The sequence below is a fragment of the Anabrus simplex genome, chromosome 4, assembly GCF_040414725.1.
Source record: "Anabrus simplex isolate iqAnaSimp1 chromosome 4, ASM4041472v1, whole genome shotgun sequence".
NCBI classification, from domain to species: Eukaryota; Metazoa; Arthropoda; class Insecta; order Orthoptera; family Tettigoniidae; genus Anabrus; species Anabrus simplex.
In genome coordinates this window covers 368,149,007-368,162,095 of record NC_090268.1, presented here as the reverse complement: position 1 = coordinate 368,162,095, position 13,089 = coordinate 368,149,007, and the positions used below count along the sequence as shown (strand labels likewise).

The 13,089-nt window shown below is 39.2% G+C and overlaps 1 protein-coding gene across 1 annotated transcript in view; it reads left to right on the top strand.

Moving 5' to 3' along the window:
- The window catches only part of Rnmt (RNA guanine-7 methyltransferase), a 170,344-nt gene that overhangs the window by 123,972 nt on the left and 33,283 nt on the right, over positions 1–13,089 (top strand). The window contains exons 5-6 of the mRNA XM_067146565.2: positions 1,982–2,152; positions 5,844–5,955. Coding sequence (XP_067002666.1) covers positions 1,982–2,152; positions 5,844–5,955 — 283 coding nt within the window. The remainder of the gene's footprint in view (positions 1–1,981; positions 2,153–5,843; positions 5,956–13,089) is intronic.

Here is a 13,089-nt window from a genome sequence, read left to right as displayed (position 1 = left end):
TGAGACTCTAGTGTATATCATGTGCTTGTTTTCACCTTGCATTATTAAGGCCCATAGGGGCCGAAACATGTACCTTTTAGTTGTATAATTTCGTTTAGTACACAGTCAATACAGAACACCCCAAACATGAGATTCTCCAATATGTGTCGCACTGTCAATATTTGGTCCAGTCTCGAGTGGTTTTTCCTAAATTCTGCTTGGTAATCCCACAATATTCTCTCCATCCACAGTACTAGTTCATAGTTCTTTCCAGACACTTTGCATGCTCCATGTAATAAGGCAATCAACACTCAAATGCTGTGAAGCATGTACTTCTCTATGGATAATACAGTGTGTTCAAACTGCTTTAGGAGCTTTGCCATGGATGAGTGCTTGTAGGCCACTGTAACGACCCGATATTGAACGGCCATCATCGGTGCACACCAACACAATGAGCCCAATCTGTTTCATTTTCAACCATGAAGTTGTCCACATCATCATCATCATCATCATCGTTTCTTTGCTCCAGCAAGCCGGGTACAGTTGTGTACGAGCCTCCTCCAGTTTTTCTTTTCCATCCATAGATGTTTTTGATGCCAGTTTACATCTCTGATTTATATGCTCAGTGAGTCCTATGAGGATCCATTCTTTTCATGTCAGCATACCATTACAATCTCTTCACTTTGAGGCTCTCCAGCAAGCTTCTTTCCAGTCTAAGCTGTTGTCCGATATCTACATTCCTTATTTTAACCATTTTTATTTTCTGTACAAGAACTGAGGAATTTCATTTCTACATTTCTGTTGCCTGAAAAGAATTCTTTGGTGATCCAGTAAGTGTTCCTGCTTCCATGGCAATATAGGTACCAGATATATTTCGTACAGGCTGATCTTGGATATTAACAGAAATGTTCCATCCTGAAATATTTGACATACAGCATAATAGAATGTGGAAGCTTTCTGTATTCTGTTGCTAATCTCTTGATGTCTGAAGGCAGAACACTACCTAAGTACTGAAATGCAATTTTCTGTCACTATGACAATCCCCGGTGTATTAGCTTTACATAGATATATAAAACTTCTTATTTTGTATCTTGGGGTTATTTTTTTATTTTATTTAAACAAGTAAAAGCTTCCAAATGTGGCTGCCACCACAGGATTTACCATTGCCGGTTCTAGGGTTAAGTATAGTAGTTGAAAATTTATGTGTTGTATTACACACTCTAAGATTTCACTCTGTCACAGATCAAGCTGCCATGCAGTTCATTATGTACGCTAGCAGCTAGCCGATTCATCAGGGATGGGGTGGAGTGGATCGCCCAAGCCCACCCAAACACTGCCGAAGGTCTGCACAGGTTTCTGAGGGAAGCTCACGCGTGATCCATACACAGACAGTTCCTTGAGAGCAGCCGATGAAAGAACAGAAAATTAAAGAGGGAAAATACAAATATATGGCATTTTCACAAAGTCAAAAAAAACTTTTTCTTTTCAATTTTCTTTGTAAGTTGACACAGGTGTTTTCTCCATTGTTAATATGGAAAACTCCAAAGTTGCGACATGGCACAACAGTTGAAAACCTGTGCGCTAAGAGGTAGGATTTGCTGATTGCATAAGTACTGTAAGTAAGACTGCCAACTTAATCATTTCCCAGCATTTAACAGACTCACCTACTTAGCATTAGTATCTCCACTGAGACTCTTTAACCAGCCATTCATCATCATCTCATTTTGCCTTCCACAATATTTCATTTTGTGTATTTTGACCACCTTATTTTTGAAGTAATTTGACTCCTCCTTTCCATTTTATTTATTTATTTATTTATTTATTTATTTATTTATTTATTTATTTATTTATTTATTTATTTATTTATTTATTTATTTATTTATTTATTTATTTATTTATTTATTTTGTGTGGCAGGGGCAGTGATGGGCTGATAACAAATATATTAATCCCCTTGTTTCTTAATTGCAAATGTGTAAATTGGCTTTATTACTTATTTTTCAGGAGTCGTCTACAGAAAGCTGGCAAAAAGTCATTTGGAAATGATCTCTATGGGGTGGATTTCGTAGGAGAGATGCAGTCACCACCTCCCTTGTTTGGAGCAAAGTACAATTTTCATTTGGAGGGAGTTGTTGACTGTCCAGAATTTCTTGTTCATTTCCCAACACTCATCAAGTTAGTATATTTCTGTTTTGTTTATATTGTGTATGACCATGAGTGGGAGTCGGTTTCTTCTCTTGTCTTTGTCAATATCTCATGTTCTTGTGAGTTTAGCACCTCAGCTTCATTCTGTGACGAAGGAACAAATTCATAAAGTGTGTACCACAGAATATTTGTCTAACCTTTATTTATTTTAATATTCAGACACTTTCATGTATGAATGATCACTGTCTACATACACATTAATCACCAACCCCCAAAATAAAGCAACAATTAATATTCTATAATTGATGGGATTGAATACTTGCGTAGTCCCAAGTCCATTGGACATATATAGGAAGGAATACCTATGGAAGTTCAAAACAAAGTCAATCAAATGAACCAGATTGTGAATATAAAAATGGAAACTATCCTCCGAAAGGAAAAGAGATGTGATGCTGTTCAAACAGTTCATTCCCAGTGACAGCTGGGTTCATCGATCAGAAGAAGCGCTTAGTAGCAGCAAATGGAAGGAAGCACTGAAAGTGACAGCAAATGTATGTTCAGGAAGACCTGTACCAGGCAGGTCTCAGGACAACTGCCACTGTGGCAGTGAGATTGAAACACTTGCTCACATCCTTGGGGGCCTGTTCGTTCCACAATACCGTGAGAAACAATAGGCATAATGTGGTGCATTCCACGATAGCTTAGGGTAAAACTGTCTGGCTCACAAGGAGATACATAGTGTTTCTGATAGTGGATTGCACAGAAGAATCAATATCATAGCCATACAACTGGCTCAGTGTCTGCCACCATTATAGATACAACCTTCAGATGGGTAAATAGAGGGAACAGACAATGGAAGTCCAGAACAAAAAATGCAGCATTTACAAACAAGACTGTTTCCTATTACCGAGAGAAATATTGTTTTATCAGACATTACGATCGGAATCCAAAGTACAATTCCTAGTTTGCTCTTAAAAATTCTGTTTCCGTCCTCAGTTGCATAACTCATGTCTGAGTAATAACACCATTGAAAATCACTGGTAAATATCTATGTCTGCCTTGCCAATACTAAAAAAGCTATTTAATCTATATTAATAAAATGTCATACATGTTCTGAGAATCTCACTTATTTTCTGCATCAATGACCAAACATTCCACCAAATAATTTGTGTACTTGTTAACTAACCTAACAATATGCTCTAAATAAGTTGTAATAAAAATACAAGAATTATCATCTACATAAAGTATTAAATAGATTACTCTTAAATAAAATATAATTAAAATACAAGACTTGTCATCTAAATAAAATATTTTAAATTTACACAATAAGCCTTTCTTATTTTTAAAATTCTAGTTACTGTAGAACCTCGATTATACGTTCCTGGAAACTACGTTTTCCCATGTTATTTGTTCAAATTACATGGTCCCGTGAGCCTCCTAATTAAATCACGCTGTGAAAATCCCACATTATCCGTTCCTCGAAGAAACGATTTTCCGGATCAACCGCCCAGAAATTTCAGTCCGATCAACGTTAAATACTCGATCACACTTTTTTCAAGAAACTGTATCTTACGAAAGGACGGCTACATCATACTTACGGATCTTAGTGTTGACATCCTATCAGTGCGGTAATTTGAGGAAGTACTGTACTGGAAAAGCGATCGGCGGTGAACTTTCATAAGGGATCATCTTAGCATCGCATTCGGGTAGTATTGTTTAGAGAATCCTCGGAAATCATAAAGCAGAGAGTGTCCACGACGATTGGACAGCTCTGTTTGAAGACGGAACGAGTTTTGTCAAATGTTCGTACTAGCAAAACGTCTACATTATGTCCAGGGTTAGATGTTTATTTTTTTTTACTTTTTTCAAGTGTATCACCGAACAGGTTTTCGGCATTTCCCTCAGGGCACTATATAGTCACTGGGCTTTCAGGCAGGAATCGAAACTACTCCTTCTTAAGTAACATAAAGTTAGTGTTTTAATATTATCGTAGACGATTATGTTATCGAGACCAGAACAGATGTTGCACCTTACATACCGTACATAAAGCCATGGGAGGTTTTGGGATTGCCTATTATTGTTTTCGTCGTAGTATTGAGACTGGGAATTTCACGTTTTTGTGTTAAAATTTTATAAAAGCCACAGTCGTTTGATTTGCGCACGTTACATTTAAAAACGTATCATTTCGCACTCATACTGTACCGACTTGTACAGCGAGTCCGCTTTCCAACTGAGCTCAAGGTCGCGAATAGTCGTAATTTCGGAATGTTAATGATATTTTTTTCTCTTTCCAATTTGATTGTGATTAGTGACGGGCAAAAATATATAAAATGCATTCGAGAAATAGAGGATTGATACTTTGGAAACCATATTCTCAAGTTCAACATAACCTTTAAAAGTCGACGTAGGCCTAATTTACGCGATACAAGATTTCCATAAACTGACTACGAACAGTATACCGGTGACCAAATTACAATGGAAGATTTTTAAAGAAGTGGATTAGATTAGAGAATGAAAATCTACTTGTGCTCGATTGTTGCTTGGCGTTATGGGTATTAGATTTTTTGAAAAGTTTGGCTGATCAAAGTTGCTGAACTGAAAGAAGTTTTCAAAGGAATATGACGTTTTTAGAGGAAACTGACGAAGTTTCCCCAGTAAAACTGAATGTAAAATTTCTAGACTTTTAAAGTCGCGTACCGGTAATTAACGTTTCAAGCCAGCCCTGCGGTCTAATTTGCCTGCCTACCCGGAGGGCCCGGGTTCGATTACTGGCCAGGTCAGGCATTTTTACCTGGATATGAGGGCTGGTTCCAGGTTCATTCATTCTACGATTACCTTTAATTGAGGAGCTCTTTAATGGTGATGTATGGCCACCCCAGTCTAGAGAGCCAGGAATAATGGCCGAGAGGATTTGTCACGCTGACCATGCGTCATCCCGTAATCTGCAGGCCTTCGGACCGAGGGCGGTCGCTTGATAGGCGGAAGGCCCATTGGGTCTGTAGTCTGGTTTGGTTTAGGGGCATTTGTAAGATTATAAGTATACATATTTCATTTTTGTGACGTTTAGCCAAATTGTTGACGGTTCATTCGTTCCCGGATTTTCCGTTTTCCTGTGTTGTACGTTTTTTTTCCGTGGTCCCTCCAAAAACGGAGAATCAAGGTTCCATTGTATTCCAGCTCCTTCTGTTAGAAACTTCCTCCTAATGGCTGTTACATCATGTAACAGAAAGCTAATCATCCTACTATATTACCTCTATTCCATCAATTGACTTGTCAGCAGTATTCATTCTGTTGTTATACATTAGCTGTATACTTCTGTATCTGATATCAGTTGTATATTTATTTATTTTTCCTACTGTCATGGAGACCGTAATCAGTATTCTCTGTCATCTTCGGCAGTCTCTAGAGTTTGAGGGAGAATAATCAAATAAACAAAAATGATGAGTAACAAACCTACACATTTCTTAGACACTGGCTTGTACTTCATTCAGTTCGTCTGCAAGTTCATATTTCAAGCGACAATGTACCAGGAAGACAGTATCATTGAATGTGCGTGCCTAACTGACCAGCACACTGAAGCAAAACATGATTTTTAGATTCAGTAGCCTGTATCCTTTAATACTGATGTTCTCAGTCAGTGAAAAAGAAAAGATACTTTCCTCATGAAAAATTTAATTTTTGATTTCTTACCTTTTAATAGAATTTATTTTCTTCATTATAGGTTAGCTGAGAAGTTTGGACTCCAACTTGTAGCATGTGAACGTTTTCAAGAATTCTTTGACCGCCAGAAAGAGGAGGGGAGGTCTCTTCTTGGAAAAATGCAAGCGCTGGAAGTGAGTAATCATTTTCATTTTGCATTTTTATTTTATAAACAAATGCAGTATAAACCATGCCTCTTATCAGGCTAAACCTTTCTTTGTACATCCCAAAATAAAAATATAAAACTCTTGGATCAGATTTAAATCATGCATCATGTTTCCTAAAACTTGTTCAAAGAAAACACTTTGTGACTTTATAAGTATTGAAGGATGACTATCGTTTTCCCTTGGAGAGGCAGCTGAATCTTGTAGTCTACATCATTAATCTTGGTGATAACACTGTAGAAACCATCCTGTGGTGACTGGAGCTTCAGCAACTTTGCCTTTGTTGATACAGGCCAATTTTGCCCCACTCGGTCACCTTTCTGGAATCCTGTCAAGTTTGTCTGCAGATCATACCGGACTTGCATTTGGTTGCTAGTTAACTTTTAATGTCTTCAAACAGCACCATCAGCTCCCATGTGTAGTCTGTTGACGATTGTTGTTGCTATGAAGCTGTCCTGAACATTTGAGTACCATGACAGAAGAAGCTGTCGTTTGAAGACCATGTTGGCGGGTGTAATGCCTGTTGTCTTGTGAGTGGATCCACTGTAGGGCATCAGGAAGAAGGGCATCCTCTCATCCCAGTCCCTCTGATGTGCCAACATAACCTTCCTTGGATGCTCCTTGATCATCTTCACGAACCACTTTACCATGCTGTCTGATTGTGGCTGAAGAGGTGTCATTTGGGTCTAGCAGAACTTTCTTCATCAATGTCGACTCACTCAAAGAGCCTGCCCTGGTTGCTGTACAGCACTCTCAGAACACCAGAGTGACAGAAGAAGTTCTTCAGCATGGCATTGACCCTTGTTCAAGTATCCTGGTTGAGGATGGCGTAGACCTCAGACCATGTGATCTAAAAGAATAGATTTATTTCGTCTGGCAAGATTAAGGTCATTAGGCCCTTTCTAAAGAAACAGGCTATAAATGAAACATTTTACAGCTCCTAAATAATTTTTAACTGTTAGGCTCTTCACTCTACCAAAACTAATTTTCAATAATAAATTTTAAACTGGAATTGTAGTTTTCCCGTATCCATCGTTCAATTCATTCCGTCCCAGAAATGTTCCATATAAACCCGTGGTAATTTCCCCGCATCTATCATTTTATTGCATCAATCATCAAAAAATATCTGTCCTCGGCCACAATTTTCCCACATGGATCGATCATACGTAAGAAAAATATACGCAAAAGATTTTTGAATTTAAAGAGACAGCTGAATACTCTGGAGCATACAATAGCGGCAACCTGTTACGCGAGAATGTATGAGCAATTACGAGTTGCTAGTCTTGAACAAGAATCTCGTAGGGCTGGAGTGCTGTGCGCAAGTTATTCACGCGCAACCTCACTACAAGCCTCCTGGCACCAACACTTCCCCTCAACCCACTAACTGGCCCCTAGAAGTACTCTTATTTACAAGAATTAAAATGGAGGCACTGTAAAACGCAAAAATTTGCCACCATTTTCTTTGTTGCTATTGGCTGGCTAGGGCTGCCAGCTTCGTAGAAAATGAGAAAATCGCACAGTTTAAAATAGCCACGGCATGCGCCGAGTACATTTTAATTAGTCACAGGGTTATTAATCGTGTCGTACCTTGGGATGTGTGTGGGATGCAAGAGGCCTGTTGACCACTTTGTTGCCCCCTGCCCTGTTGTCTTGTTACAAGCCAGACCTAACCAAGCCAGACTAGTCTGATCTTGAAACTAATTCTTGAGTTGACAGCATCGCTTAGCCCGTTGTGACATCGTCCGAGGCCCGCCATGTTGAATTTCTAACCTCTGTGACATCGTCCAAGCCGTGTCATTTGGGACAGGATCTCTAACCTATCCTTCTCTTCAGTTGGAGCATGTGCACAGATAAGACTGTAAATGAACTACTTCCCTCTAATTCTAGGTCTGAACAATCTGTGATTTTGCCCGAAAATCCATGATAAAATGTTTTAACTGCGTATTGACAATATAACCAGTAGAACACCATGTGATTTTTTTTCTCTGTATCACTCCTTCACCAATCCATCTCGCTTCTTGAATAGCAGTAATATCTAGTTGATACTCATCCAGCTGATTGAGCAACTTTCCAGCTTGGTAAAGAGTTAAAACATTCCACGAACCAATTCTCAAGTCCTTTACACGTTTCGAGGTCGTCGTAAAAAGGTCAGGCCGGCTATTTCTTCTTCAGATTTCATAACGAGAGTTTTTTTTACAGATTGGGTTGTCAGCCCAACGCTAACCCGCAGCAATCCTGGAGGGCCGATGTTTTCTTTCGGGGTTGTCTCCCTTAGCTGGTGGGTCCCCATTTTGAAGTGTCGGGAACTCGCTTTTTCACCCTTACGTGACTTAGCTGTGTACACGCAGTGTACCTGTTGCCCAGGGGCCACGTCGTGGACATGCATGTATCGGACTTGGTAGGAATAAATGGCATTTCCTGTGCTTTATTAGTACACTTCCACCAGCAAGAAGTGAACCCACAGGACCACATACTACCCCTTCGGCCCCCATTTTATTATTTTGCTTTCCCCCTATTTTATGTCACGCACATTTATTGTTTTCCCGCATCCATCGTCATTTTCCCCCTCCTCTTGAGAAATGATGCATCAAGGTTTTACTGTACGTACAAAAAAGAAAACATATTGTAACAGTATCATACCTAAAAAGAAATAAATTAAAATAGAATGACATGTTTCATTCTTAAAAGAACATCATCAGATTCTATCAAAATCACACTCAAATATTTAGAAATTTAAACATTTATATTTATTTCTGTTTAAATACTTGAAATCAGGAACTTATCTTAATGAATTCCTCTTTACCTTATTGTTGTGTACTATCCCAGACAATATATCCCTCCGTTCATTTATTTTTTTGCAAATAAGTTATTTTATTTTTTTAATTTAAAATTTTCCCCCCGTAAAGAATGGCTAAGGAGCGCGAGTGTACTTATTGTGGGTGTGGTGAGGCATTGAGGGGTATGAGGGAGGAGTTGGAAAGTTTGAGGGAGATAATTAGGATTCTCACAGAAGACAGGAAGGAAGATAGGACTCCCTCAAACAATGTACAGGTTACAGTAGGTGTACAAGAGGGAGGGGAAGGAAAGGGAGGAGTTGTAGAAGACAGGTGGTCTAATGTTCTAAGGGGAAGGAGATTGCAGGCCAAGGGCTCTATTCAGGATCAGAATTCAGGACAGGTGTCTGTGCGAAATCGGTACGAGTCACTCAAGGTAGAACAGAGGGAAGATGAGGGACAGGGAACTGTTGCTGAGATGCGTGGAAGTAGGAGGAAGGGAAAAGGTAGGAAAGGGAAATGTAGAGTAGAGGATAGGAAAAGACAGGTGGAAGGGGGTCATGGGAAGGAGAAAAGGGAGGAGGAAGTAGCTTCTGCAGCTATCAGGAAAGATAGGGCTGACCAGGAGGGGAGGGGATCAAATGAGGTGGGTAGGGTTGAGGCTCTGGTCATGGGGGATTCCATCGTTAGACACGTGGGGAAAGTGTGTGGAGGAAAGGGAACCAGGGTAGAATGTTATCCAGGAATTAGGTTGAGGCAGATGTTGAGGAAAGTAGAAGAGAGGGAGGAGGGAAAGGAGAAGGTGGTAGTGTTTCACGTTGGTACCAACAACGTAAGGCAAGCTGATATAAGTACCAACATAGTTGGAGATGTGTGGGATCTGGTAAATGCAGCACGGGTGAAGTTTAAGAAAGCGGAGATTGTTATTAGTGGAATACTGTGTAGGAGGGATACTGACTGGAGGGTGATTGGGGATTTAAATGAGACTATGGAGTGGGTATGTGGGAAACTGGGAGTGAAATTTCTAGATCCTAATGGGTGGGTAGGAGAAAGGGATCTGCGCTCGGATGGCCTTCATTTAAACCGCAGTGGTACGTATAAGTTAGGAAATTTGTTTGGAAGGGTAATAGGGAGGTACATTCAGGGAAACGGGATGGCCTAGGGAGCGGTGATAAGGGAAGAGGGAACTGGAAATCAAGTAGGGATGACATAAAATTGTTAGTGTTGAACTGTAGAAGTATTGTAAAGAAAGGAATAGAATTAAGTAATTTAATAGATATATATTTACCAGATATTGTAATAGGAGTTGAATCATGGCTGAGAAATGATATAATGGATGCAGAAATTTTCTCACGGCACTGGAGTGTGTATCGTAGAGATAGGATAGGAAAGGTGGGAGGGGGAGTTTTCATTCTGGTGAAAGAAGAATTTGTAAGCTACGAAAAAGTTAAAGATGAGACACATGAAATTCTAGGTGTAAGGCTCATTTCTAAAGATAATAGGCAACTTGATATATTTGGAGTGTACAGATCGGGAAAGGGTAGCACTGATGCGGATTCGGAATTATTTGATAGGATAGTCAGCTATGTGGGAAACGACATGGAAAGAAATGTGATTGTAGCGGGAGATCTGAATTTGCCAGATGTCAATTGGGAAGGAAATGCGAACGACAGGAAGCATGACCAACAAATGGCAAATAAGTTAATATGGGAAGGACAGCTGATTCAGAAAGTGATGGAACCAACCAGAGGGAAAAATATTTTGGATGTGGTGCTGATAAAACCAGATGAGCTCTATAGGGAAACTGAAGTAATAGATGGTATTAGTGATCATGAAGCTGTTTTTGTGGTAGTTAAAAATAAATGTGATAGAAAGGAAGGTCTTAAAAGTAGGACTGTTAGGCAGTACCATATGGCTGATAAAGCAGGTATGAGGCAGTTTCTAAAAAGTAACTATGATCGGTGGAAAACGGTAAATAAAAATGTAAACAGACTCTGGGATGGGTTTAAAGAAATTGTTGAGGAATGCGAAAACAGGTTTGTACCTTTAAGGGTGGTAAGGAATGGTAAAGACCCACCTTATTATAATAGAGAAATAAAGAGACTAAGAAGGAGGTGCAGACTGGAAAGAAATAGAGTTAGAAATGGCTGTGGAAGTAAGGAGAAATTGAAGGAACTTACTAGAAAATTGAATCTAGCAAAGAAGGCAGCTAAGGATAACATGATGGCAAGCATAATTGGCAGTCATACAAATTTTAGTGAAAAAATGGAAGGGTATGTACAGGTATTTTAAGGCAGAAACAGGTTCCAAGAAGGACATTCCAGGAATAATTAATGAACAAGGGGAGTGTGTATGTGAGGATCTTCAAAAGGCAGAAGTATTCAGTCAGCAGTATGTAAAGATTGTTGGTTACAAGGATAATGTCGAGATAGAGGAAGAGACTAAGGCCAAAGAAGTAATAAAATTTACGTATGATAACAATGACATTTACAATAAGATACAAAAGTTGAAAACTAGAAAAGCTGCTGGAATTGATCAGATTTCTGGGGATATACTAAAGACAATGGGTTGGGATATAGTACCATATCTGAAGTACTTATTTGATTATTGTTTGGCCGAAGGAGCTATACCAGATGAATGGAGAGTTGCTATAGTAGCCCCTGTGTATAAAGGAAAGGGTGATAGACATAAAGCTGAAAATTACAGGCCAGTAAGTTTGACATGCATTGTATGTAAGCTTTGGGAAGGCATTCTTTCTGATTATATTAGACATGTTTGTGAAATTAATAACTGGTTCGATAGAAGGCAATTCGGTTTTAGGAAAGGTTATTCCACTGAAGCTCAACTTGTAGGATTGCAGCAAGATATAGCAGATATCTTGGATTCTGGAGGTCAAATGGACTGTATCACGATTGACATGTCTAAAGCATTTGATAGGGTGGATCATGGGAGACTACTGGCAAAAATGAGTGCAATTGGACTAGACAAAAGAGTGACTGAATGGGTTGCTATATTTCTAGAAAATAGATCTCAGAGAGTTAGAGTAGGTGAAGCTTTGTCTGACCCTTTAATAGTTGAGAGGGGAGTTCCTCAGGGCAGTGTTATCGGACCTTTATGTTTTCTTATATATATAAATGATATGAGTAAAGGAGTGGAATCGGAGGTAAGGCTTTTTGCGGATGATGTTATTCTCTATAGAGTGATAAATAAGTTACAAGATTGTGAGCAACTGCAACGTGACCTCGAAAATATTGTGAGATGGACAGCAGGCAATGGTATGTTGATAAACGGGGCTAAAAGTCAGGTTGTGAGTTTTACAAATAGGAAAAGTCCTCTCAGTTTTAATTACTGCGTTGATGGGGTGAAAGTTCCTTTTGGGGATCATTGTAAGTATCTAGGTGTTAATATAAGGAAAGATCTTCACTGGGGTAATCACATAAATGGGATTGTAAATAAAGGGTACCGATCTCTGCACATGGTTATGAGGGTGTTTAGGGGTTGTAGTAAGGATGTAAAGGAGAGTGCGTATAAGTCTCTGGTAAGACCCCAACTAGAGTATGGTTCCAGTGTATGGGACCCTCACCAGGATTACCTGATTCAAGAACTGGAAAAAATCCAAAGAAAAGCAGCTCGATTTGTTCTGGGTGATTTCCGACAAAAGAGTAGCGTTACAAAAATGTTGCAATGTTTGGGTTGGGAAGAATTGAGAGAAAGAAGAAGAGCTGCTCGACTAAGTGGTATGTTCCGAGCTGTCAGCGGAGAGATGGCGTGGAATGACATTAGTAGACGAATAGGTTTGAATGGCGTCTATAAAAGTAGGAAAGATCACAATATGAAGATAAAGTTGGAATTCAGGAGGACAAACTGGGGCTAATATTCATTTATAGGAAGGGGAGTTAGGGATTGGAATAACTTACCAAGGGAGATGTTCAATAAATTTCCAATTTCTTTGAAATCATTTCGAAAAAGGCTAGGAAAGCAACAGATAGGAAATCTGCCACCTGGGCGACTGCCCTAAATGCAGATCAGTATTGATTGATTGATTGATTGATTGATTGATTGATTGATTGATTGATTGATTGATTGATTGATTGATTGATTATCTCTCCTTCCAAGCATAGACTTCAGTGCGCTGATAAACCGTTACTCTGTCCTTGGCTCAAGTCAAGCTAGTTATCTAGTCTGTTGACCTTTTGCCGCCTCCCTTGTTAGGTTATTGACTCACTGTGTTTTTACTATTTAGGTGCTTTATTTTTAGTGCTCCTGTTATTGTTGTTGCTGCTGCCAGCACAATCATTGTTATTATTTTTAATATTATTATCATCCTCGT